At 43.4% G+C, this 25239-nt stretch overlaps 1 protein-coding gene across 1 annotated transcript in view; it reads right to left on the bottom strand.

The window, feature by feature from the left end:
• LOC140465827 (beta-1,4 N-acetylgalactosaminyltransferase 2-like) overlaps positions 1–25239 on the bottom strand; it is a 55658-nt gene that overhangs the window by 19058 nt on the left and 11361 nt on the right. The window contains exons 3-8 of the mRNA XM_072561657.1: positions 22883–23011; positions 13692–13798; positions 13564–13601; positions 3495–3675; positions 911–997; positions 617–804 (exon numbers count right to left, since the gene is read on the bottom strand). Coding sequence (XP_072417758.1) covers positions 617–804; positions 911–997; positions 3495–3675; positions 13564–13601; positions 13692–13798; positions 22883–23011 — 730 coding nt within the window. The remainder of the gene's footprint in view (positions 1–616; positions 805–910; positions 998–3494; positions 3676–13563; positions 13602–13691; positions 13799–22882; positions 23012–25239) is intronic.

Here is a 25239-nt window from a genome sequence, read left to right as displayed (position 1 = left end):
ACAGAGATGAGGAGAAACCTCTTCACCAAGAGAGTGGTGGCTGTGTGGAATGCTCTGCCCCAGAGGGTAGCAGAGGCCCAGTCTCTGGATTCATTTAAGAAAGAGTTGGATAGAGCTCTCAAGGATAGCGGAATCAAGGGTTATGGAGATAAGGCAGGAACAGAATACTGGTTAAGGATGATCAGCTATGATCATATTGAATGGTGGTGCAGGCTCGAGGGGCAGAATGGCCCACTCCTGCACCTATTGTCTATTGTCTATTGTCTAGAGAGCACTAATTTCTAACTTGAAAAGGAAAATATTCAGGGCTATGGGGAAAGGTAGGAGATTGGAATTAAGGTAAAGTGCCTAGAACGCCCATGCAGAAATGATAGACCACCTGACTTGATTCTCTGATGGGGCTTGAGCCTTAGTTTGGATACTATTTGATAATAACCCCACATAAACCTGAGTTGATTTACTGCAACTATTTGTTAATGTTGACGTTACACTATGTGGGCAACAAAAGTGAGGACTCGGTAATGGCATCATATAATATTAAATCATTGAATTCTGCTTTCAAATCAAACTTCTGTTTGAAGTCTGTATAAATTGAATACAGAAATCTTTACTATACTTTTGCGAATGGCATGATGTATTGTTCGATGTGGGGTCCTTCAATCTTTTCAGGAACTTCACTGTCATCTGCAATGATTATCGTCATGTTTGGGTAAAAGTTCCGAATGCTGTCTATCAAGATTCGAAGCTTATGATATCTTAAAAATGTCTTTGTTGTTATGGTTACCAAGGAATTGATGTCATTATCTGGAATAAGGGAAGACAATCCAAGTTAGTTGGAGAAACAAATTTTATTTGAAAATATTGATCAAACCTCTAATGTTTTTTTGACCCAAATTGAAACCAAGTTTACCTGGTCCAGGATCAAACAACCGTGGCATTGGGGGCTGCCTGATAATAATCGGAAATTCAGCAACATGTTCTTCAAACTGAAAAGACACTTTGTGCAGAGAAAATGTAAATAAGGTTCAAAACAGTTTTCTCAGATGTATAAAATATAAACTGATTGTAAAAAACTTAGCACAAGATATTTAAGAAACGCAAAAAAACAGTCTATTCCAAATGATATATCTTAAGGTTAAACCAATTACTAAAACTTTCGTGCCAAAAGTTTGGTTATTCCATGACAGAATAGGTGGTTAACATCATAACCATTTAACCTCTTGGTCTTTTCTGGGTTGTCAAATCAATGTTTTTTTTAGACATTTTGTTTCTGTTGACCTTCCTTTTGAATTCCTTTCACAAGATTAAGGAACAGGATGATTTTAGCTTCAGTTTTACATTCGAGGTTGAGTACTCATCTGCAGGGAAATATCAAGTCTCTGCTTCATGTCTCCCCCAAAGCAACATCAATGGAAGTGACGTGTTTAGCAAACACACTAAATCCTCTCAATCATTGGTACAGTGTGTGGGAATAGCAATGGGCTTCCAGTCCTGAGATAGTGACTTAAACGACTTAACTGTCTTCCAGTTTGAAAAGGACACTTTTACCTTCCTGATCAGTGCAGTCCTGTGTTCTGTGGATATTTCATTGACTGTGCAGACTGAAGATTGGCATACATCAGTATTCACTGATTACATTGACCTTGATGTTTACGTATTGCAGTAAATGCTATGTCTGCGGAATTATTTGTACATTTTCCTATAAGATTCTATATGAGTGGATTGGTCCAGGATGAATTCTGTGCTGAATACTACTGAGTGTGGGTTTTGTGTTTTGTTTTGAGATATAATTCTGTATTTGTGGCCTGAAAGGCAATGGAAAATGGGCAAGGTTATAAGGAAAGGCAGGAGATTGTAATTAGGTCAAAGTGCTGAGAAAATCCATGATAGACCAAATGGATTGATTCTTTGACGAGCTTGAGCCACACTTTGGGTGGTCCTTGAAAATAATCTGAAATAAACTGGAGCTGATTTTTGTGCAATACTTGCAGTCCACTTTGGAACGGTTAATGATGAAGTTACAGCACATGGGCGGCATAGCTTAGAAATCAGGAATGGTATCATATAATACCAAATCATTGAATTGTTCTTCCAAATCAAATTTACTGTCTGACAACATGGAACCAGAGCCTTTGGTCCAACGTGTCCCCACTGACCAGGTATCCTAACCTGAAGTATTCCCATTGGCCTACATTTGATCCATATCCCTCCAAACCTTTCCTATTCATGTTCCTGTCCAAATGTCATTTAAATGTTGTAATTGTGCCTGCTTCTACCATTTCCTCTGGCAGCTCATTTCATTTACACACCACGCTCTGTGTGATAAATCTGCCCCTCAGATTCCTTTTAAACATTTCCCTTTCCAACTTAAACCTATGTCTATAGCTTTGGACTCCCCTGCTCCTAAAAAAAAACCTTGTCCAATGACCTTATTCATGCCCCTCTTGGTTTTGTAAACCTCTGTTAGGCCACTCCTTAGCTTCCGAAGTTCCAGGGCAAAAAAGATCCAAGGCTATCCAGCCTCTCCTTATAACTCAAACTATCCAATCGAAGCAACATCCATGTACATTTTTCTGTATGCTCTCCAGCTTAACATCCTTCTTCTTGTAGCAGGGCAACCAGAACCGTACACAATAGTTTAAAAACGGTCTCACCACTGGTTGAAGACACCCATAAATGAGATTGATATTGGAAATTTCAAAGAAATCATCAGATTTGAAATGGTAACTATTTTTATCTCCGCAGGTGCTGCCAGACCCACTGCATTTCTCCAGCACTTTACATTTTGACTTCAGATCTCCAGCCTCACTGTATATGGATTAACATTGGAGTTATGTAGGAAGCCAGAATTAGAGAGTTGTATCGATCTTAAACTCGGCCATTTAGACAGACTGAAAAACAGGCAGGGAATCGAAGGATTTGGACCATGCACGGTTGGATAGGATTAATTCAGAATAGCATTAGGTTGACTAGTTAAGGATAGCAGATCTTCCTCCATAAAAGATATAAGTTATGTGATCACCTTTAAATTGGCTTTTTATTCCAGTTGTTTTTATTATTGATTTCAAATTTCACGATCTGCAAAAGTGGATCTTAAATCACCCAGAACATGAGACTGGTATTCTGGGATTACTGGTCCTGAGGTACACAGTCTCCACAGAACTGCAGGATATGAGAGTCGGGATTTGTGTCAGTTCTAACTGAAAAACACCTAACTGAGGTGATTTGCTATTTTTACCATTTAACAAGTGTATAAATAAGTTGCTCTGCCAAAAACTATAAAAAGTTTTAATGCCAAGTCTAAAAGAATTCAGTTTGAATTTAGGATATAATGATCCAAGAATAATTGTAAGAATCACTTTTTTTGATGCCTGCATCATGAACGAACAACGTGGAATAATTATCAAGAAAGAGGATTCATTTCACATACAGATAGAATTGCAAAGCTTGTTTAACACTATATTAACAAATAAAATACTATAGGCTGTACTTACCTATATCAGTTGTACTGATGTGATATTGTTTACTTGTGTAAATAATATATTTAAGTACAGCATTAATGAATTCTAAGCTTGGACTTGTTATTGTTAAAGTTTTGTCACCTAAACCTTTCAATACACCATCTGGGACCTCAGCAATTGTGTTAAATACTCCTTGGGTAGCTGTTAGTTTCACCTAAACAACAAGAAAATGAATAATTAACCTGTGCATTGAAATATGGTGGTGAGTTTCGTAGAATGTTGCTGTATGCATGTGCAATTCAACATCTAAAAAAGTTAGTGACAGTTAATATCTGTGGAGTGAAGGACTACACCATTTACTCTCTGAAATATAATGAAAATGAAGTCCTCCCAACTGCAGGAAAATAAGCTCTGTGTTTCTGAGCTTGAGCAGTGGCTGCTTCCATGTGGCACATCTGTGAGGCTGATTGTTATGTGGATTGCACATTTAGAAAGGTGGTCATACCTCAGCTGATGGGATTGGAGGAAAGAACGGAATGGGTGGCCATCAGACAATCAAAGACAATCAGGCAAGTCGTGCAGGAGTCCTCTGGGGTCTGCCAACATATTGGCTTTCCATTTTGGGAATTCTTAGGAGACTTGGCTCATCAAGGGAGTGCAGACACAGCCAAGCTTCTGGCACAATATGGCATCCTGATTATCCAGGAGGGGAGGATGAAAAAAGTAGGAGTGATAGTGATAGGAAATTTGTTAATAGGATTTTCTGTACTTACTGACATGACTCCAACATGGTATGCTCCCTCCCTAGTGCCAGGGTGAAGGATGTCACTGAGCAGCTGCAGGGCATCCTGTTGGGCGTAAGACTGAGGACATAGTGCACATTGGTACTAAAGATATTAATAGAATGAAGAATGAGGTCTTGCATTAAGAATTTGGGAGTCTGGAGCAGGATGTTAAACATTGTAACTTCTGGATTTCTCCAGTGCCACATGCCAGCAAATACAAAAATAGGAAAATAAGGCAGATGAATGCAAAGCTCAAGAACTGGTGAAGGAGGGAAGATTTAGATTCCTACATTACTGGGACCATTCCTGGGGAAGGTGGCACCCATATAAGCAGGATGATCTTCATCTGAACCTGAGTGGGACCAGCATCCTTCCAGGTGAGTTTGCTAATGCTGATGGGAGGAATTTAAACCGGTTTGGTGGGGTTGAGAACACAGGGTGTTAGTACAATTGGGATACAGCATAATTTAGTAAAGGAACCAAGGCAGAGAGAGATCAGCCCAAGTTGAATTACGTCTGTTTCTTTGTTGGCTACGTAGAACAGTCCATCTTCCGTAATTACACCGGCACCACTCCCCACCTCTTCTTCCGCTACATTGATGACTGCATTGGCGCCACCTCATGCTCCCGTGAGGAGGTTGAGCAATTCATCAATTTCACCAATATATTCCACCCTGACCTTAAATTTACCTGGACCATCTCTGACACCTCCCTCCCCTTCCTGGACCTCTCCATCACCATTAATGATGACCGACTTGACACTGACATTTTTTACAAACCCACCGACCCCCACAGCTACCTGGATTACACCTCATCCCGCCCTACTTCCCGCAAAAATGCATCCCATATTCCCAATTCCTCTGCCTCCACCATATCTGCTCCCAGGAGGACCAGTTCCACCACAGAATACACCAGATGGCCTCCTTCTTCAGAGACCGCAATTTCCCTTCCCACATGGTTAAAGATGCCCTCCAATGCATCTCATCCACATCCCGCACCTCCACCCTCAGACCCCACCCCTCCAACTGTAACAAGGACAGAACACCTCTGGTTCTCACCTTCCACCCTACCAACCTTCACATAAACCAAATCATCCGCCAACATTTCCGCCACCTCCAAACGGACCCCACCACCAGGGATATATTTCCCTCCCCACTCCTTTCCGCCTTTCACAAAGACCGTTCCCTCCATGACTACCTGGTCAGGTCCACGCCCCCCAACAACCCACCGTCCCATCCTGGCACCTTCCCCTGCCACCGCAGGAATTGCAAAACCTGTGCCCACACCTCCTCCCTCACCTCCATCCAAGGCCCTAAAGGAGCCTTCCATATCCATCAAAATTTTACTTGCACATCCACCAATATCATTTATTGTATCCGTTGCTCCCGATGCAGTCTCCTCTACACTGGGGAGACTGGATGCCTCCTAACAGAGCACTTCAGGAAACATCTCTAGGACACCCGCACCAATCAACCACACCGCCCCGTGGCCCAACATTTCAACTCCCCCTCCCACTCTCCCACTCTGCTGAGGACATGGAGTTCCTGGGCCTCCTTCACCACCGCTCCCTCACCACCAGACGCCTGGAGGAAGAACGCCTCATCTTCCGCCTCGGAATACTTCAAACCCAGGGCATCAATGTGGATTTCAACAGTTTCCTCATTTCCCCTTCCCCCACCTCACCCCAGTTCCAAACTTCCAGCTCAGCACTGTCCCCATGACTTGTCCTACCTACCTATCTTCTTTTTCACCTATCCATTCCACCCCCTCCCCCCTGACCTATCACCTTCATCCCCTCCCCTACTCACCTATTGTACTCTATGCTACTTTCTCCCCACCCCCACCCTCCTCTCATTTATCTCTCCACCCTTCAGGCTCTCTGCTTGTATTCCTGATGAAGGGCTTTTGCCTGAAACGTCGATTTTCTTGCTCCTTGGATGCTGCCTGAACTGCTGTGCTTTTCCAGCACCATTCTAATCTAGACTCTGGTTTCCAGCATCTGCAGTCATTGTTTTTACCTTTCAGGTGAGAAAGGCAAAGCTGGATTGTCCCTTACTTTAAAGCTCAGAGTAAGGCTAATGAGTTTGGGCGTGTGCTGACATGTGGAATTGTGATGTTGTTGCCATCACAGAGACATAACTAAGTGAGAAGCAGGACTGAACAATTCAACAGTCCAGAGTATAAGATCTTCAGGCAAGATAGTGGAGGGTGTGAGAGAGGATTAATTATTATTAACTATTATTAAATGCACTAATAATTAAGCAATCGGTGATGAAAGTAAGGAGGGATGATATCTTGAAAGGGTCTTCAAATGAACTTTTGTGGGTACACCTTAGGAATAAAAAGGGGGCAGTCACACTGCTGGGACTGTATTATACATCCTGGTACAGACCATGCACAATAGAGGAGCAGGTACTGTAAAAGGTTTTGGGGGGCAGAGAGAGCTTTTTAATATCATGACGTAGAGCAGAGAGAGAAGAATAGAATACATTTTAATTTGCCATTTCTACCATATACATATTACAGGCAGCACGGTCCACAGTGGTTAGCACCGCTACTTCACAGCACCAGACACCAGGGTACAATTCCCACCTCAGGCGACTGACTGTGTGGAGTTTGCACATTCTCCCCGTGTCTGTGTGCGTTTCCTCCGGGTGCTCCGGTTTCCTCCCACAGTCCAAAAATGTGCAAGTTAGGTGAATTGGCCGTGCTACATTGCCCATAGTGTTAGGTGAAGGGGTAAATGTAGGGGAATGGGTCTGGGTGGGTTGCTCTTCGGAGGGTCGGTGTGGACTTGTTGGGCTGAAGGGCCTGTTTCCACACTGTAAGAAATCTAAAAAAAATCACAACTGATACAGTAAAAACAAGTGTTCCTCCAGTGCCAAGGGTACTTTACAGACAGCACAAACTACACAATCGTACATGGCATATGGTGTGTAAGACGTGCAATATACGCAAGCTATAGTGTAATAGAAGAATGATAAATAATAGACATGTTTCTCACTGCAATTTAGAACATAGAACATAGAACATAGACCAATACAGCACAGAACAGGCCCTTCGGCCCACGATGTTGAGCCGAACTTCTATCCTAGATTAAGCACCCATCCATGTACCTATCCAAATGCCGCTTAAAGGTCGCCAATGAATCTGACTCTACCACTCCCTCGGGCAGCGCATTCCATGCCCCCACCACTCTCTGGGTAAAGAACCCACCCCTGACATCTCCCCTATACCTTCCACCCTTCACCTTAAATTTATGTCCCCTTGTAACACTCTGTTGTACCCGGGGAAAAAGTTTCTGACTGTCTACTCTATCTATTCCTCTGATCATCTTATAAACCTCGATCAAGTCACCCCTCATCCTTCGCCGTTCCAACGAGAAAAGGCCGAGAACTCTCAACCTATCCTCGTACGACCTACTCTCCATTCCAGGCAACATCCTGGTAAATCTTCTCTGCACCCTCTCCAAAGCTTCCACATCTTTCCTAAAGTGAGGCGACCAGAACTGCACACAGTACTCCAAATATGGCCTAACCAAAGTCCTGTACAGCTGCAACATCACCTCACGACTCTTGAATTCAATCCCTCTGCTAATGAACGATAATACTCCATAGGCCTTCTTACAAACTCTATCCACCTGAGTGGCAACCTTCAAAGATCTATGTACATAGACCCCAAGATCCCTCTGTTCCTCCACCTGACCAAGACCCTACCATTAACCCTGTATTCCGCATTCTTATTTGTTCTTCCAAAATGGACAACCTCACACTTGGCAGGGTTGAACTCCATCTGCCACTCCTCAGCCCAGCTCTGCATCATATCTAAGTCCCTCTGCAGCCGACAACAGCCCTCCTCACTGTCCACAACTCCACCTATCTTTGTATCATCTGCAAATTTACTGACCCACCCTTCGACTCCCTCCTCTAAGTCATTAATAAAAATTACAAACAGCAGAGGACCCAGAACTGATCCCTGCGGAACTCCACTTGTAACTGGACTCCATGCTGAATATTTACCATCTACCACCACTCTCTGACTTCGACCGGTTAGCCAGTTTTCTATCCAATTGGCCAAATTTCCCTCTATCCCATGCCTCCTGACTTTCCGCATAAGCCTACCATGGGGAACCTTATCAAATGCCTTACTAAAATCCATGTACACTACATCCACTGCTCTACCCTCATCCACATGCTTGGTCACCTCCTCGAAGAATTCAATAAGACTTGTAAGGCAAGACCTACCCTTCACAAATCCGTGCTGGCTGTCCCTAATCAAGCAATGTCTTTCCAGATACTCGTAAATCCTATCCCTCAGTACCCTTTCCATTACTTTGCCTACCACAGAAGTAAGACTAACTGGCCTGTAATTCCCGGGGTTATCCCTATTCCCTTTTTTGAACAGGGGCACAACATTCGCTACTCTCCAGTCCCCTGGTACCACCCCAGTTGCCCAATTTGAAGTTGTGCAAAGAATTTCAGTTGGGGAAGAGTCTGAGCATACTTTGTTAAGGAGCCTGATGGCTTGGGGGAAGAAACTGTTGCACATTCTGGCCGTGAGAGACCGAATGGTCTGGAATCTTCTGCCAGATAGCAGGAGGGAGAAGAGTTTGAGTGAGGAGTGGGTGGGGTCTTCCACAATGTTCTTAGCCTTTTGGTTGCAGTGTGTGGTGTAAATGTCTGTAATGGAGGGAAGAGGACCCCAACAATCTTCTCAGCTGTCCTCACTATCCGTTGTAGTGTCTTACAATCCAAGACCACGCAATCCCTGAACCAGACAGTGATGCAGCAGCTCAGGGTACTCTCAATGAACCCTCTGTAGAATGTGGTGAGGATGGGGGATGGCTTTCCTCAGCCTGCACAGAAAGTAGAGACACTGCTGGGCTTTCTTGGCTATGGAGCTGGTGTTGAGGGCCCAGGTGAGATTCTCCGTCAGGTGTACGCCAAGAAATTTAGTGCTCTTCACGATCTCCTCGGGGGAGCCGTCAATGTCCAGCGGAGAGTGATCACTCCAACCCTCCTGAAGTCAACCACCATGTCTTTCATTTTGTCCATGTTCAGAGACAGATTGTTGGCTCTGCACTGGTCCGTTCGCTGCTGCACCCTACTCTCTGCATGCTGACTCATCAATCCTGCTGATGGGACTCACTACAGTCGTGTCACCAGCGAACTTGATGATGTGATTCAGCCAGTGCACCGCTGCACAGTCGTGTGTTCAGCAGGCTGAACAGCAGTCAACTGAGCACACAGCCCTCGGGGGGGCCCCATGCTCAGCGTGGTGTTGTTGGAGATGCTGGTCCCAATCCTGACTGACTGAGGTCTCCCAGTCAGGAAGTCCAGGATCCAGTTACAAAGGGACATGTTTAGGCCCAACAGACTCAGCTTTCCAATCATGTGCTGAGGAATGATCGTGTTAAATGTAGAACTGGTCTATGGACAGTGGTCTGACCTTCTTCTCCAGGTGGGTGAGGGCCAGATGGCGGGTGGTAGAAATGGCGTCATATGTTGAGCGGTTGGGACAACAGGTGAACTGCAGGGTGTCCAGTGAGGGGGGCAGCAGGGGCTTAACATTCCTAATCACAAGCCTCTCAAAGCATTTCATGATGATGGGTGTAAGCACAATGGGGCAGTAGTCATTCAGACAGGATGCTGAAGACTCCTGCTGCATGGGGAGGATGGGAGAGGCCCTGAAGCATATTGGAACTATGACACAGCTCAGGGAGATGTTGAAGATGTCCATGAGAACATCCGCCAGAACGTCAGAGCATGCCCTGAGTACTCTGCCAGGGATGCTGTCTGGTCCAGTAGCCTTCTGTGGATCAACTCTGCATAGGGTTTTCCTCACATCAGCCGTGGTAAGGCACAGCACCAGGTCATTGGGGGTGGGGAGGAGGATGGACTCCCTCACTGCCATGTCATTTTGTGCCTCAAACGGTGCATAAAAGCTGTTCAACTCATCCAGGAGGGAGGCATCACCAACACAAGCAGGCGATGCTGTTCTGTGGTTGGTGATGGCCTGGATGCCCTTCCAAATGCTGTGTGTGTCACCGCTGACCTGAAAGGGGCTGTGTATTCTCTGTGCGTGTGCTCTCTTTGCCTCTTTGATGGCCCGGGTCAGGTTGGCCCTCGCTGTTGCTAAGGCCGCCTTGTCATCGGCCCTGAAGGCAGTGTCACGGGGCCTCAGCTGCACACACACCCTTGTGCTCATCTACTGCTTCTGGTTGGGGTGAGAAGTGTTGGTCTTGGATACAGTGATGCTGTCAATACACTTGTTAATGTAGCAAATCCCTGGCACTGTGTACTCCTTGAAGGTTGATGGAATCTCTATCGGTTGCCACTTCCTTGAATACATGCCAGTCAGTATACCCAAAACAGTCCTGAAGAGAAGAAATAACTCCACCCAGCCAGGTTTTCACCTGCTTCAGAATCGGTTTGACACGTCTGACGAGTGGTTTGAATGCTGGGATTAACATAACAGAGCTGTCGCCTGAGGAGCGAAGGTGGGACTAGGGCTCTGTCCTGTATGCATTGGGGATGTTTGTGTAAACCAGTTCCAGCATGTTCTCCCCTCTCATCACAAAGTCCTCATGCTGATGGAATTTAGGGAGCACAGCCTTGAGATTTGCACAGTTGAAAGGTCTAACAAGGGACAGTGCTGTGCTGGTTCTAGTTCTGGGGAGTGAAGCTAAACAGGTGTTTGAGGTGGTAGTGGGAGAGCATTTTAATGATTGTGACTACAAAACAATGTGTTTCACATGTGCCACAGAAAAGGAAAAAGATGGTCTGCAAAATTCGGTGTTTGATTGTGAGAAGGCAGATTTTATTCAAATAGGTGGGCTCTGACCCAGATGGGAATAGGTGAGAACAGTTAGTTCTTGGTCGGTATGCAATGGAAGGGGAGGAGTGAGGCTTCACATTGGAATTGGCAAGAGTACAAGCCCCACTATGTTTCCTTGAGGGTGAATTATAGGAGCAGCAAGCCAGGAGAACCCTGGATATCAAGGAATTTTCAGCACTGGATAAGAAGGAAAAGAGAGGCTTTTCGCAGGTACAAAGGGAGCAAATCAATGGAGGCATTAGTAGAGTATGGAAAGTTTCAGGAGGAACTGAAGAAAATAGTTAGGAGAGGAAAGAGGGGGCCCGAAGAAACACTGGGGGGTAAGATTAAGAATAAAGGGAGATGTTCCGTAACAAAGGAATAAGATAACCTGGGAAGGAGTGTAGCTCATGAGGGAGCAAATAGATGATCTGTGTGTGGAGCTGGAGGACATTGAAAGGGTGTTTAATGAATCCTTCACACTTTAGAGAAGCAAGATGTAGTTACAGGATTCAACACCCGGGACTGTGAGAATCTTGGACAATATCGGGAGTGAGGAGGGAATGGAGGATTTGTCAGGCTTAAAACTGAACATATCCTCAAACTCTGGATGAGTTGCTGTGGGAGACAATGCAGCAAGTTACAGTGGCTCAGACCCAAATTTTAATTCCTCTCTGGCCATAAAGGCTGTACCAGAGGACATGAGGATAACAATGGATCCAGTCTTTCACCACAAATTTATGTCCCCTTGTTATTAATCCTTCAGTGATGGGGAACAGCTACTTTCTGTCCATGACCCCTAAAACCTTGTACACCTCTATCAGCTCCCCCTCAGCCTTCTACTCTCAAAAAAAAACTATCAGCCTCTCTTAATAGCTAAACTGCCCAATCCAGGTAACATCCTGATGAATCTCCTCTGCACCCTCTCCAGTGCAATCACATCCTTCCTGTAATGTGGTGACAAGAATTGCACACAGTGAACTGTCCAAAGTCCTGTACAGCTCCAACATGACTTCCCTGCTTTTATAATCTCTGCCGTGAGTAATCTGTATGCTTTCTTAACTACCCTGCTAACTTGTCCTGCTGCCTCAGAAACCTGTAGATAAGCATCCCAAAATCCTTCCATTCTTCTGAGATGAGAAGTATCCTGCAGTTAATTGAGTACTCTGTTGTCTTGATCCTTCTTCCAAACTGCATCGTGTCATACTGATCAGAATTAAATTCCACCGGAATAATCTGTGTATTATCCTCCTGGAACCCACGATCTTCTTTATCACCTTGCCTCTCTGTCATCAGCAAACTTACTCAGGGGGTTTGGAAAATGGAACTCCAGAATAACCGAACCACAAGGTATTGAATTAAATCTGGAAGATGGTCATGCTAAATCTCAAAATTACTTACCGTACCTATTGTATCTAGCAATGGAGTTAAAGAGAACAATGTAATTTTAAGAATAATTATGAAGTAAAAATACTTCAAAGTTACTCACTATCTGATCGACAACTTTACATTCTATGTCACCTATGCTAAGCTTAAACCTGTTACTGCATGTCTTTCGGAGTTACAATTCCCCAGAGCACAGAACTGAAAGTTTTATGAAACTCATCTTCTCAAAGCTAAACAGTCTAATGAATGGAATATAATTCATCTTCATGATACATGGTCAATGCTAATATTATCTCCAGGTTGGTCAGGTGCAGATCAAACAAGCGTGTGCTCTTTACTTAAAACGGGTGCATTTTAACCACACAAAGCTAGGTTTCTTTATCATGTTGGATGAACAGGAGTGGGGTTAAAGTGTTAAAAGCCATAATCCAATTCAATGGGAGGGGGAGTTGGAGTGTTTGGCCATTGGGCGGAGGGGTTGTTTAGTGCGTGTCCCAGGGATGTTCTCTGAAAAGTTCCGCAAGTTGGGACACATACTAAACGCCAACTTGCAGAACATTTCAGAGAACATCTAAACAACCCCATCGCCCGGTGGCAGAACACTTAAACTCCCCCTCTGACTCTCCCAAGCACATGCAAGTCCTGGGCCTCCTCGACTGCCAAATCCTAACCACCTGACCCCTGGAGGAAGAATGCCTCATCTTCCACATTGGGTCCCTCCAACTACAGGGGATCAATGTCGATTTCACCAGTTTCGGCATCTCCCCTCTCCCCACCTTATCCCAGATCCAACCCTCCAACTCAGCATCATCATCTTGAACTGTCCTAGCCGTCCATCTTCCTTCCCACCTATTCGCCCCGTCCTCCACTCCAGCCTATCACTATCGACCCCCACCTTCATCTACTTATTGCATTCCAGCTAACTTCCCCCTTAGCCCCACCCCCCTCCCATTTATCTCTCAGTCTGCTTGAGCACCCCACAACACCGCCCCCCTAGCCCCCACATTCCTGACGAGCTTATGCTCCAAATATTGACTCTCCTGCTCCCCAGTGGAATTGTTGCCAGGCATAGTTTAAGATCAACAAAAACTTGGAAGAAACAAAGATGTACCTACCATATAGTTCTGTCTACCAAATGCAAACACACCCAAACCTGAAAGAAGAGATTGTGTTTTATACAAAATGGGAAAGTAAAAAAGAATAACATTCATTGCTTTCATGAAACTTAAGTTGATATTCTCACCTGGAATGACAATGGACTGCAGTGGCATTATTTCAACTCCATGGATAGGATAGCTTAGTGGGGAATTGGGTTGAGCAATGATTACCTTCCTCAAAGGTGACTCAGTCCTGTTGAGAAAGATTTAATTATGTGCCATATCATAGATGTAATCTAATTTATTTCATCTGCAACAAATTTGAATTAAATGTCTGCTGATTAATCTGAATCTCTAATTAAAAATGGATTACATTCAAAATAGACAATAGACAATAGGTGCAGGAGTAGGCCATTCTGCCCTTCGAGCCTGCACCACCATTCAATATGATCATGGCTGATCATCCTTAATCAGTATCATGTTCCTGCCTTATCTCCATAACCCTTGATTCTGCTACCCTTGAGAGCTCTATCCAACTCTTTCTTAAATGAATCCAGAGACAGGGCCTCCACTGCCCTCTGGGGCAGAGCATTCCACACAGCCACCAATCTCTGAGTGAAGAAGTTTCTCCTCATCTCTGTCCTAAATGGTCTACCCCGTATTTTTAAGCTGTGTCCTCTGGTTCGGCACTCACCCATCAGTGGAAACATGTTTCCTGCCTCCAGAGTGTCCAATCCTTTAATAATCCTTTATATGTCTCAATCAGATCCCCTCTCAGTCTTCTAAACTCAAGGGTATACAAGCCCTGTCGCTCCAGTCTTTCAGCGTAAGGTAGTCCCGCCATTCCAGGAATTGACCTCGTGAACCTACGCTGCACTCCCTCAATAGCCAGAATGTCTTTCCTCAAACTTGGAGACCAGAACTGCACACAATACCCCAGGTGTGGTCTCACCAGGGACCTGTACAACTGCAGAAGAACCTCTTTGCTTCTATACTCAATCCCTCTTGTTATGAAGGCCAGCGTACTATTAGCCTTCTTCACTACGTGCTGTACCTGCATGCTTACTTTCATTGACTGATGTACAAGAACACCCAGATCTCTTTGTACTGCCCCTTTACCTAAATTGATTCTATTTAGGTAGTAATCTGCCTTCCTGTTCTTGCCACCAAAGCAGATAACCATACATTTATCCACATTAAACTGCATCTGCTATGCATCTGACCACTCACCTAACCTGTCCAGGTCACCCTGTAATCGCCTAACATCCTCCTCACATTTCACCCTGCCACCCAGCTTAGTATCATCAGCAAATTTGCTAATGTTATTACTAATACCATCTTCTATATCATTAATATATACTGTAAAAAGCTGTGGTCCCAACACTGATCCCTGCGGTACCCACTGGTCACTGCCTGCCATTCCGAAATGGAGCCGTTTATCACTACACTTTGTTTCCTGTCAGCCAACCAACTTTCAATCCAAGTTAGTACTTTGCCCCCAATACCATGCACCCTAATTTTGCTCACTAACCTCCTATGCGGGACTTTATCAAAAGCTTTCTGAAAGTCCAAGTACAACTACATCTACTGGATCTCCCTCCTCCACCTTCAGAGTTACATCCTCAAAAAATTCCAGAAGATTAGACAAGCATGATTTCCCCTTTTATAAATCCATACTAACTCTGACCTATCCTGTTACTACTATCCAGATGTGTCGTAATTTCATCCTTTATAATAGACTCCAGCATCTTTCCCACAACTGAGGTCAGACTAACTGGTCTATAATTTCCTGCTTTCTCTCTCCCACCTTTCTTAAAAAGTGGTACAACATTAGCCACCCTCCAATCCGCAGGAACTGATCCCGAATCTATCGAACTCTGGCAAATAATCACCAACGCATCCACGATTTCTTGAGCCACCTCCTTCAGTACCCTGGGATGTAGACCATCAGGCCCCGGGGATTTATCAACCTTCAGATCTAACAGTCTCTCCAACACCAATTCCTGGCAAATATAAATTCCCTTGATGTTATCATAACAGCTGAATTACTTCCCATTAAAAGTAAATAGTGATGCCAGTTCTATGAATGGCAATGTATTTCTATGAGACTTCTTTTGGAGACAGCAGAACTTTGCTCTTTTTCTAAAATTTGGCCTTTCTCTCAAAGGGATAGTAATCTAGTTTTACCTGTAAAATCTAGAACTGGTACTTGCTTACTTTGGTTACCATAAAAATTTTAATGAGGCTTGGTGTTCAAATTTCTTGTCATCTGGACAACAATGTTCAATGGATTATGCATTAAGGCCCAGCTGCTGAGTTTTTGAACTGGCAAATCAGTTTTTCAAGTTTCTTTAAAAATTGTGACAGAATCAGATGAGGCCTCTCTTGATGTCAGGAGCAATTCGCTACACTTTTTAACTGATTTCTGGGTGCGAGGTGAGATTCTCGCTAACGAAAAGTGAGTTGCCTCTGAAAGGGGATTATGGCTTGTTAATGGCCTTTTTAATTCCACATCTTGCATTAATACTATTCAGCATCCCATCTTACCACCCTTGTGAACAAACGAGATAATGAGAATTCTCGACATGGCGACAGAATGGGTACCTGGATACAGGGTTGGTTCACACACAGCAGGAAGCCATGTTGCCATGGGAACAAAGCTCAGGAAAGTGTTTCTGGGACTGGAAACTGTAGGCTGAGGGGAAAAGGAGGAATGACAGTTCTGAAGGGAGCAACAGAATTTGGAAAGGCAGGTTACAATAAAGCATGAAATGGGGTGTGCTGTAGTTTGTCCATAGGCAGGAGTCTGGCTTCAGGAGGGGACACTGTATGATTTTACCTGGCATGGTCACTACATATGCCAGAGACTGGGGAGAAAATTGGGCAGGTTCTTGTTGGTGGATTTGGGAGTGCACCTGGGGAAGTATGGTGCCTGTGGGGTTCATGAGAACAGTCATTAGGAAAGAATGGGCCTGGAACTGGACATGTGGAACTGGAAACCATTGACCAAAGAGTGTCACTATCACATTGCCTCACTCTGAAAGCATGCAATGAGAAAGAAAATGGCTACAGGCACACCTGGAATTGGCATTTTAAGATGTTTGACCTGGAGGGGAGGGGGACTCCCAGACGCACTCATGAGATGTCCTTGAGAGAACAGCAACATTACACATAGACCTATGCCCTGTCAAGAAAGCAGACCTGTAGGCCTCCTGTCTGAATGCATTGGCTCCCTGTACGCTGCACATCCCTGTCCCACACATCACTGAGCACCTCATTTGTGCAAACACTTCTGAACATCGAGGTCAGGGAAAGAGTGGCAATATTTGACCACAAGGGACAATGGTAGGAGCAGACCCCATTGCTTAATATCGGCCTTTTCCAACTTGCTTCAATACTACAGCAGCTGGGTCTTAACATAGACATTGATCTGGGGATGTTGACACCATCACATTCAGGGTACAAGAGAGACTGAAACAATTAGATTGGTTGCAATAAAAAAAATTCATGCAGTAGTGATATTTATAAAATGCAACGCTACCCGTGCCACTAAGATATTCTCAATTGTATTGTTTTCTTTCTTAGTGTCTCAGTCCCATCCCAGGGTCCACAGGTGAGATGGAGGAATAGAGGGATAGAGTATCTGTTTGGCAGTGATGCCCATTGGGTGACCCTGAGTGTGTTTGTGACTGAACAGTCCAGGCATGCAGAGGGTCTTCTTGTCAAAGGCCAGGGGATCCTGCTCACCTTGAATTTCCAAAGGTTGGAGGGAGGCAGTCAGGGTGGAGGTGAAGGGGTCAGCAATTTCTGAATTAAACTGAATAAGTCTTCTGAAGGGTCTGTGCATATGCATTCTCCTCGGTCTGACTGCCTCCTGGCATCTCCTCATCTTCTTCTGAGGAAAGGGCATCTCATTTGCTCACTCAGTTCACCATCCCCTGTCACGATGCCTTTGGTCCTGAGAACCATTGACTATTGACCAATAGGACAGTGGAGGGCAGGGTCTGTGTGTATCACCAAGGAAGCCTGAGAACATGGCTCATGAAGACCAAATAATTGCAACCTTGAGAAGCTGAATCTCCACAGGGAAGCTGTTCTTCAGAAGCTTCAATGCCATGAAGGCCAGTGTCTTGCACACACTTGTCTGGTGATCCTGTTCTCACCTGTGAATGAAACCCCTGATTGCTGAGGCCACAGGGTCCTCTCATGCCTGGGACTGAGTAGTTGTTTCATCTCCAACAGTGTGCCCATTACCAGTGGCTTGGCGTGACTTTCTTAACCAGCTGTAACACTGTCAAGGTGAGATGATGGTGAGATCCTGTTGAAGAATTGAAACACCGTTCTTCCCTTCTCCAACATATTCTTGAATGAATGCTGTCACTGGACAGGATAGGTACAGAATGCCCATGCTCATCCAGTTGCACAAATACCTTTTCAATATGTGGCAAGATGCAGGTTTCCAGTGGGTATGTAGTGAGTTTCAAGAGAGTTGTTCTAGGAATGGTGTGCGGTAAGATGGGGCTCAAACTGGACAAGAAGGGTGCCATGGGGTGAGATAGGCAGTTAATGAGGAATATCTGGTCAGATGCAGCAAGCGATTTTGTGGTACAGTGGTTACCACTGCTGCCTCACAGCACCAGGGACATGGGTTCAATTCCACCCTCTGGCAACTGCCTGTGTGAAGTTTGCACATTCTCCAGTGTCTGTATGGTTTTCTCTGGGTGCCCTGATTTCCTCCCACAGTCCATGCTAAATTGCCCAAGTGTCTAGAAGTATGCATGGGAATTAGCCATGGGAAATGCAAAGTTACAGGGATGGGGTGTCAGGGTGGAATGTTCTTCGGAGGGTCAGTGTGGACTCAATGGGCCAAAGGGCCTGCTTCCACATTGTAGGGATTTTATGATATTGATTTCACTTTTGTCAAAAGATTTTCCAAAAGACTCAACGAAGTTGACACTTAGCCAAGAAAATGTAAGATTCAGCCAATTGTATTTTGTGAATCACCCAAGTGATGCTCTAAATTTCTCACTGGGATATCTTCACCGCTTTTCTCTCTCAGTTTCTTTGCTAACTTTGCATACTTGGTGATTCCAACTTCCATGTAAACCCAACATCCTCATTCTGAGATCGCTCTGTGCTACTGGCCTTTGATCCTCCCTGAATCCCCTCTCTTTCTACATTTGAATATGATAATGGATCTTACAGCTGCCCTCTCAAACGTGTTACCTCATCTGACCTTACTCCATTTATTAAAGCTGACGAGTGCAGTTAAGCAATTCATTTTAAAACTATTTAAAATCCATAGTAGCTAGTTAAACAGATTTTATCAGATTGCCCCTCATCTTTTGACATTCAAGTGAAAACAAACCAAGTTTTGTCCAATCTCTCCTCAGATTAATACCCTCCTAACCAGGCAAGGTCTTAGTCAATCATTTCTGGACCCTCTCCAAAACCTCCTTCTGAGAATGTGGTGACTACAACTATACACAATGTCCCAATTATAGTCTAACTAAAGTTCTGTTTCACTATAACACGACTTGTTAATTTTTATATTCCATGCCCTGATCAATGAAGACAATCATGCCATCTGCCTTCTTGATCATATTATCCACTAGTGCTGCCACTTTCAGGGAACTGTGAACCTGTTTGCCTAGACCTGTATGTTGATGCGACTTCGGGTTCTACTGAGGATGCAACTGTATACATTACTCCTGCATTAGATCTCTGAAAATGTATTGCCTCGCATTTGTCTGGATTAAACTCTATCTGTCATGTTTTACGCCCAAGTCTCCTGCTTATCTACATCCAGCTGTATCCTCTGGCAATCCTCCTCATTATCCACAGTGCCCACAATCTTTGTGTCATCTGCAAATTTACAAATCAGGCTACCTACATTCTCCTCCCAATTATTTTATGTCAATAGCAAATATTAGGGGTCCAAGTACTGATCCACCACTGGTTACAGAAATCTGAAAAACACCCTTCTGCTGCTACTCTCTGTCTCTATGACTAAGCTAGTTCTGTATCTATTTTACCAGCTGACCATGGATCCCATGTAACTTTATCTTTTTTATCAGCCTGCCATAAGGGGTCTTGTCAAATGCCTTGTGAAAGTCCACATGGACAACATCAACTACCTCACCATCATCCATCATCTTTGTGCTTCCTCAAAAAACATGAGACATGATCTTCCCACACAAAGTCTTCGTGCCTATTGCTAATGAGTGCATATTTTTCCGAATGTGAGTAAATCCATTCCTAAGAAACTTCTCCAATAATTTCCCTATCACTGACATCAAACTCATTGCCTGTAATTTCCCAGATAATCTCTGTTGCTCCTCTTAAACAGTAAAACCATGTTTAGTACTCTCCAGTTCTCTGGGACATTCCCTGTGACTAAAGAAGATACAATGATTTAATACAAAGCTCCAGCAATTTCCACCCTCACTTCCTTCATCATTCTGGGACAGATCCCATTAGGTCCTTTCTACATGAAGCTTTTAAAATCACCCAATACCTCTTCCTGTTTTTATTCACATGTCCTAGAGTTTCAACATAACCCTCCTGGGACTCACCATCCATCATATCCTTCTCCTTTGTGAATACCGATGCAAAGGACCATTGTTAAGGATCTCAACCAGTTTCTCTGGCTCCATGCATAAGTTTCCCCCTCTTTCATTGAGTGGATCTATCCTTTCCTTCGCTACCTCTTGCTCCTCAGATGAGTATAAATTGTTTTGGGATTTTCCTTAATCCTCTTTTCCAAAGCTATTTCATGGACCTTTTTGCCCTCCTCATTCCTCATATAGGATCCTTCCTGTTGTCTTTTTATTGTTTCACGGTTCTTTCTGTCTTCCGTTTCCTAAACCTTATGCTTGTCTCCTTTTGCTTTCTACTAAACTCTCAATTTCTCGTGTTTCCCAAGGTTTCCGAGTTCATTGTTATCTTTCATTTTCACAGGAACATGCTGGTCCTGAACCCCAATCAACTATCTTTTCAAAGATTCCCACATTCCAGATGTGGACTTCCCCTCAAATAGCCACTCCAATCTACATTTCCCAGTTCTTGCCGAGTACTTCGATAGTTAGCCATCCTCCAATTTAAACCTTTCAACCAACAACTACTTAGCCATAAGTAACTTAAAACTTACAGAATTAGTGTCACTGTTACTGAAATGCTTCCCCACTGTAACTTCAATCTGCCGACTAAGTTCATTCTCCAAAACCAAGTCTAGTATGATCCTCTTACGTATTATTCCAAAAACCATCCACACCCAGCAAACTCCCCACTCGATCCAAACCTCTGGCACTAAATAAGTTTCAGTCAATCTAGGTGGGAGTTAAAACCACTCACCATGGCAACCCTATTAGTTTCACATTTTTCTATAATCTATTCGCATATCCATACCTCAATCACCCGCTGGCTGTTGGGGAGTGTGTAGTACAATCCCATCAAAGTGACTACACCGTCCCTGTTCCAGAGCTGTCTCCATATGGCCTCACTGGATGAGCCCTTCAAGGTGTACTCTCTCAGTACAGCTGGGACAGTCTCCCTTATCACTAACACAACTCCCTCACCTCTTTTGCACCCCTCTCTATCATGCCTGGAACATCTAAATCAAGTTGCTCATTTTGTCTCTCTCTCAATCAAATCTCTGTACTAGCTACAACATCATAGTTATACATATCAATCCAAGCTCTAAGTTCTTCTGCCTGAGATTGCATTAAAACAAATATATCTCAGAACATGTTTCCTGCCTTGTTTTTCCTCTTGGTCTTACAAGCCTTAGTCTCTGACAACTCTTTGATCATTTTACTTGATAATCTGCTACTCTGGCTTCCCCACCCCCACCACAGTAGTCTGAACTCTCCTGAGTGGCATTAGCAAATTTCCCTGCCTGCTTATTGGTACTCTGCCAGTCTCAGCACAACCCATCCTTATTGTACAGGCCATGTGCCCAGGAGACAATGATCCACACACCTGAAATACTCCCTTCTACACCAACCCTTTAGCTATGCATTTACTATCTTACAGTTCTTAGCACTGGCACAGACCACAGCATATAATCCCAACATTGTACCCCTAGAACTGCTGCTTAAATGATTCAAAAATAGATAGAAAGGCAAGTTGCAAGAGAGATACGAACAGTTCACAGGGAGGTATTAACAAGTTCAGCAAGTGGACAAAATGTTGGCAAATAGAGAATATTGTGGAAAATGTGAAGTTGTTCCATTTTGGAAGGGAGAACGTAAGAACAGAACATTATTTGAATGGAGAAAAACTGGAACACAATGGGACTTGGGAGTACTGAGACATAAAATGTAGGAAGTTAGCACATCGGTGCAGCAGGTTACAATGGAATGTTGGCTCTTATTTCAAAGGTTAGAGTAGAAGAACAGGGAAGTCTTACTGAAACTATACACGGTACTGATGAGATCACATTGGGAGTACTGTGAACAGCCACAAGCTTTTTAACCACTTGGAAGCCAGCTGCATATTATTGTTGACAGCTGTTGTCATCAACACCTGATCACTACTTGACACACCAATCAGCAATTTGTCTGCTGAATACCCTTCAAACACAGCCCCTGGTTCCAGCACATCCATAATAAACTTCCCCAATGCTTGAACAAACAGCAGCACAAACAGCTCTGATAAAGTGGATCAGTAACCTGCTCTTAAAAAGTGTAGCAATCCCTTCCACTCTTTTGGTTTCTACAACCGTCCTTGTCCCATTTCAGTTCACAATCACAAATACAGAACTGGACAGTCATTACACATTGTAAAGCATGACTTTAATCTCTTCCCTTGCTTGAACTAATTCTTCTGTATTCTGTCTATCACATATCCTTTACATAAACATCTTGATCAGCCAATGGAAGTCTGTTCCCATAAATCAACTCATGCTTTTGTAGAGACCTTTGTCAGACACTTGCTGAAAGGCATCCTTCCGCTCTTTAACTTCTGGATATTCAAAAGAACGGGTTTTGTTCCTTCCTCCTTGTGTCACAGGACACCTTGTTGGTCGGCAGCAGCCCAGTTTGTTTCTCTTTTGCATTCTTTGTTTTCTAAACCACTGAACTGTTCAGCGCAAGATTTTTTGAAACGTTTAGTTACAGTGCATGCAAACACATTTACAGACATGCATCACCTCTCACAGAACGCAAAAATGAAACTAGGTTCTTCCTTATTGTCTACATAATACAGAAATACAAATCAATGTAAAAAGATTTGCATGGTTCTGCTAAGCAAGTTTTCAAAGATAACTAATAACGTAAATTTATATACCATCTGTGAGAGTTGTTCTTCAAATATCAATACTTTCAAATTTAGTTACCGCTTTCTATGTTGTTCATACTGCAATCTTCTTCTTATTTTGATTGCGGATACATCTTTTGGATTGGAAGAGATTATTAAAGGTAATGGTTTCCCAATATTACAACCGCAATTACTTTTGCCATTTGACCTGTAAAGGAGTTAAAGGTAACATTAGCCAAATTGACAAGTAAAATATAAAGAATACATGTGTCTACTCATCATAATGTTATTCAACGCAATCATAATCATAACCCAATCCGAATCTACTCAAACATTGCTATGACTTCTGCTAAACTAGTTTGGAAATGATTTGTCTTCAATTTTGTCATTTATATAAATGACTTGGATGTGAACTTAGGAGGTATAGTTAGTAAGTTTGCAGTTGACACCAAAATTGGAGATGTAGTGGATAGTAAAGAAGGTTGCCTCAGATTACAACGTGCTGCATTTTGGAAAAGCAAATCAGAGTGACTTATACACTTAATGGTAAGGTCCTCGGGAGTGTTGCTGAACAATGGGACCTTGGAGTGCAGGCTCATAGTTACTTGAAAGTAGAGTTGCAGGTGGATAGGATAGTGAAGACGGCATTTAGTATGCTGTCCTTTATCGGTCAGAGCTTTGAGTATAGCGGCTGTACAGGATTTTGATTAGGAAACTCTTGGAATATTGCATGCAATTCTGATCTCCTTCCTATCGGAAGAATGTTGTAAAACTTGAAAGGGTTCAGAGAAGTTTTACAAGGAAGTTGCCAGGGTTGGAGGATTTGAGCTTCCTGGAGAGGCTGAATAGGCTGGGGCTGTTTTCCCTGGAGCATCAGAGGCTGAGGAGTGACCATATAAAGGTTTATAAAATTATGAGGGGCATGGATAGGATGAACAGACAATGTCTTTTCCTTGGGGTGGGGGAGTCCAGAACTCAAGGGCATTGTTTCAGGGTGAGAAAGGAAAGATATAAAAGGGACTGAAGGGGCAACGTTTTCACACAGAGGTGGTGCGTGTATGAATGAGCTGCCAGAGAAAGTGATGGAGGCTGGTTCAATTACAGTATTTACAAGGTATCTGGATGGATTTATGAATAGGAAGGGTTTAGTGGAATATGGGCCAATTGCTGGCAAATGGGACTAGATTAGATTAGGATATCTGGGTGGCATGGACGAATTGGACCAAAGGATCTGTTTTTGTGCTGTACATCTCTATGACTTTATAATTGTAACTATTGGTAACCTCAGGTAAATGGTATGTTCAAAGTATCAATTCAGTTGCATGGCACTGTGATCTTTTGCTATATATTCTGTGTCTTATGGTTCTGCTCCAGAACCACCTGATGAAGGGGCAGCGCTCTGAAAGCTAGTGCTTCCATATAAACCTGGTGGACTATAACCTGGTACAGTGTGAGTTTTAACTTTGTACATCCCAGTCCAACACCAACTCCTCCACATCATATTTCCCTCGCCTCATTCCTTAAGGGGCCCATGTTGTCTGTCTTCTCTCTATTTCCATATTTAAAGAAGTTCTTATTATCATTTTTCACACTACAAGCTTGTTTACCCTTGAAAGTTATTTTCTCCTTCTTTATTTTCTTTTCCGTCAACTTTTATTGTTTTTTTAAAAAAAGACTTTCCAAATCCTCTTGTTTCTCTTTTAATATTGTATGGTTCATAACTTCTTTGGTTAACCATGGTTGGTTTGTCACCTGTATTTTCCACCTCTAGCAGTAAATGATAATGGGTGTGGTTCTTTTTGAAGTTGTTCATTACAATCAATCATACTTTATCTTCACTTTGTCTTGGGGCTATCTGGTGATTAGTGGCAACAAAAACAACAATATTTGTTCAAACATAATTATTCGACAGGTCCAATAACACTCAAGAAGTTAGACAGCATCCAGGTAAAGTAGACAATATAATGGACACCCTGTCCTCCAATTCAACATTTATTTCCTCCACCACTGCAGAATAATATTGTACATAAAAGATTCAAAGGCTCCTTTGACAGCATCTTAAAAATCTCTAATCTCTACCACCCAAAAGCATAGAGGCAGAAAAACCTGGGAACACAACGACCTGCAATTTCTTTCCAAAACATTCACCCCCTTGAAATGGAGATACATCACCATTCATTCACAGTCACTGGTTGAAAACCCAAGAACCCATTTCCTAACAGCACAGCGTGTGCAGCTATATCCCATGGACCACAGCAGTTCAAGGAGATGGCTCATCACCACTTTCACAATGACAGTTTCCATGCTGTACATCTCTATGACTCTATGACAGTCAGGGATGTACCTAACAAGCAATGTCTGCATCCAGTGAGTGAACCTTTTTTTTAAATAAAGGCACTCTATCGCATCTCAAATTTTTCATCCTTCACTGAATGA

This window comes from Chiloscyllium punctatum, chromosome 42 (genome assembly GCF_047496795.1).
Source record: "Chiloscyllium punctatum isolate Juve2018m chromosome 42, sChiPun1.3, whole genome shotgun sequence".
NCBI lineage: Eukaryota > Metazoa > Chordata > Chondrichthyes > Orectolobiformes > Hemiscylliidae > Chiloscyllium > Chiloscyllium punctatum.
Note: the sequence above shows the minus strand (reverse complement) of the source record. Positions and strands in the feature narration are given on the sequence as shown.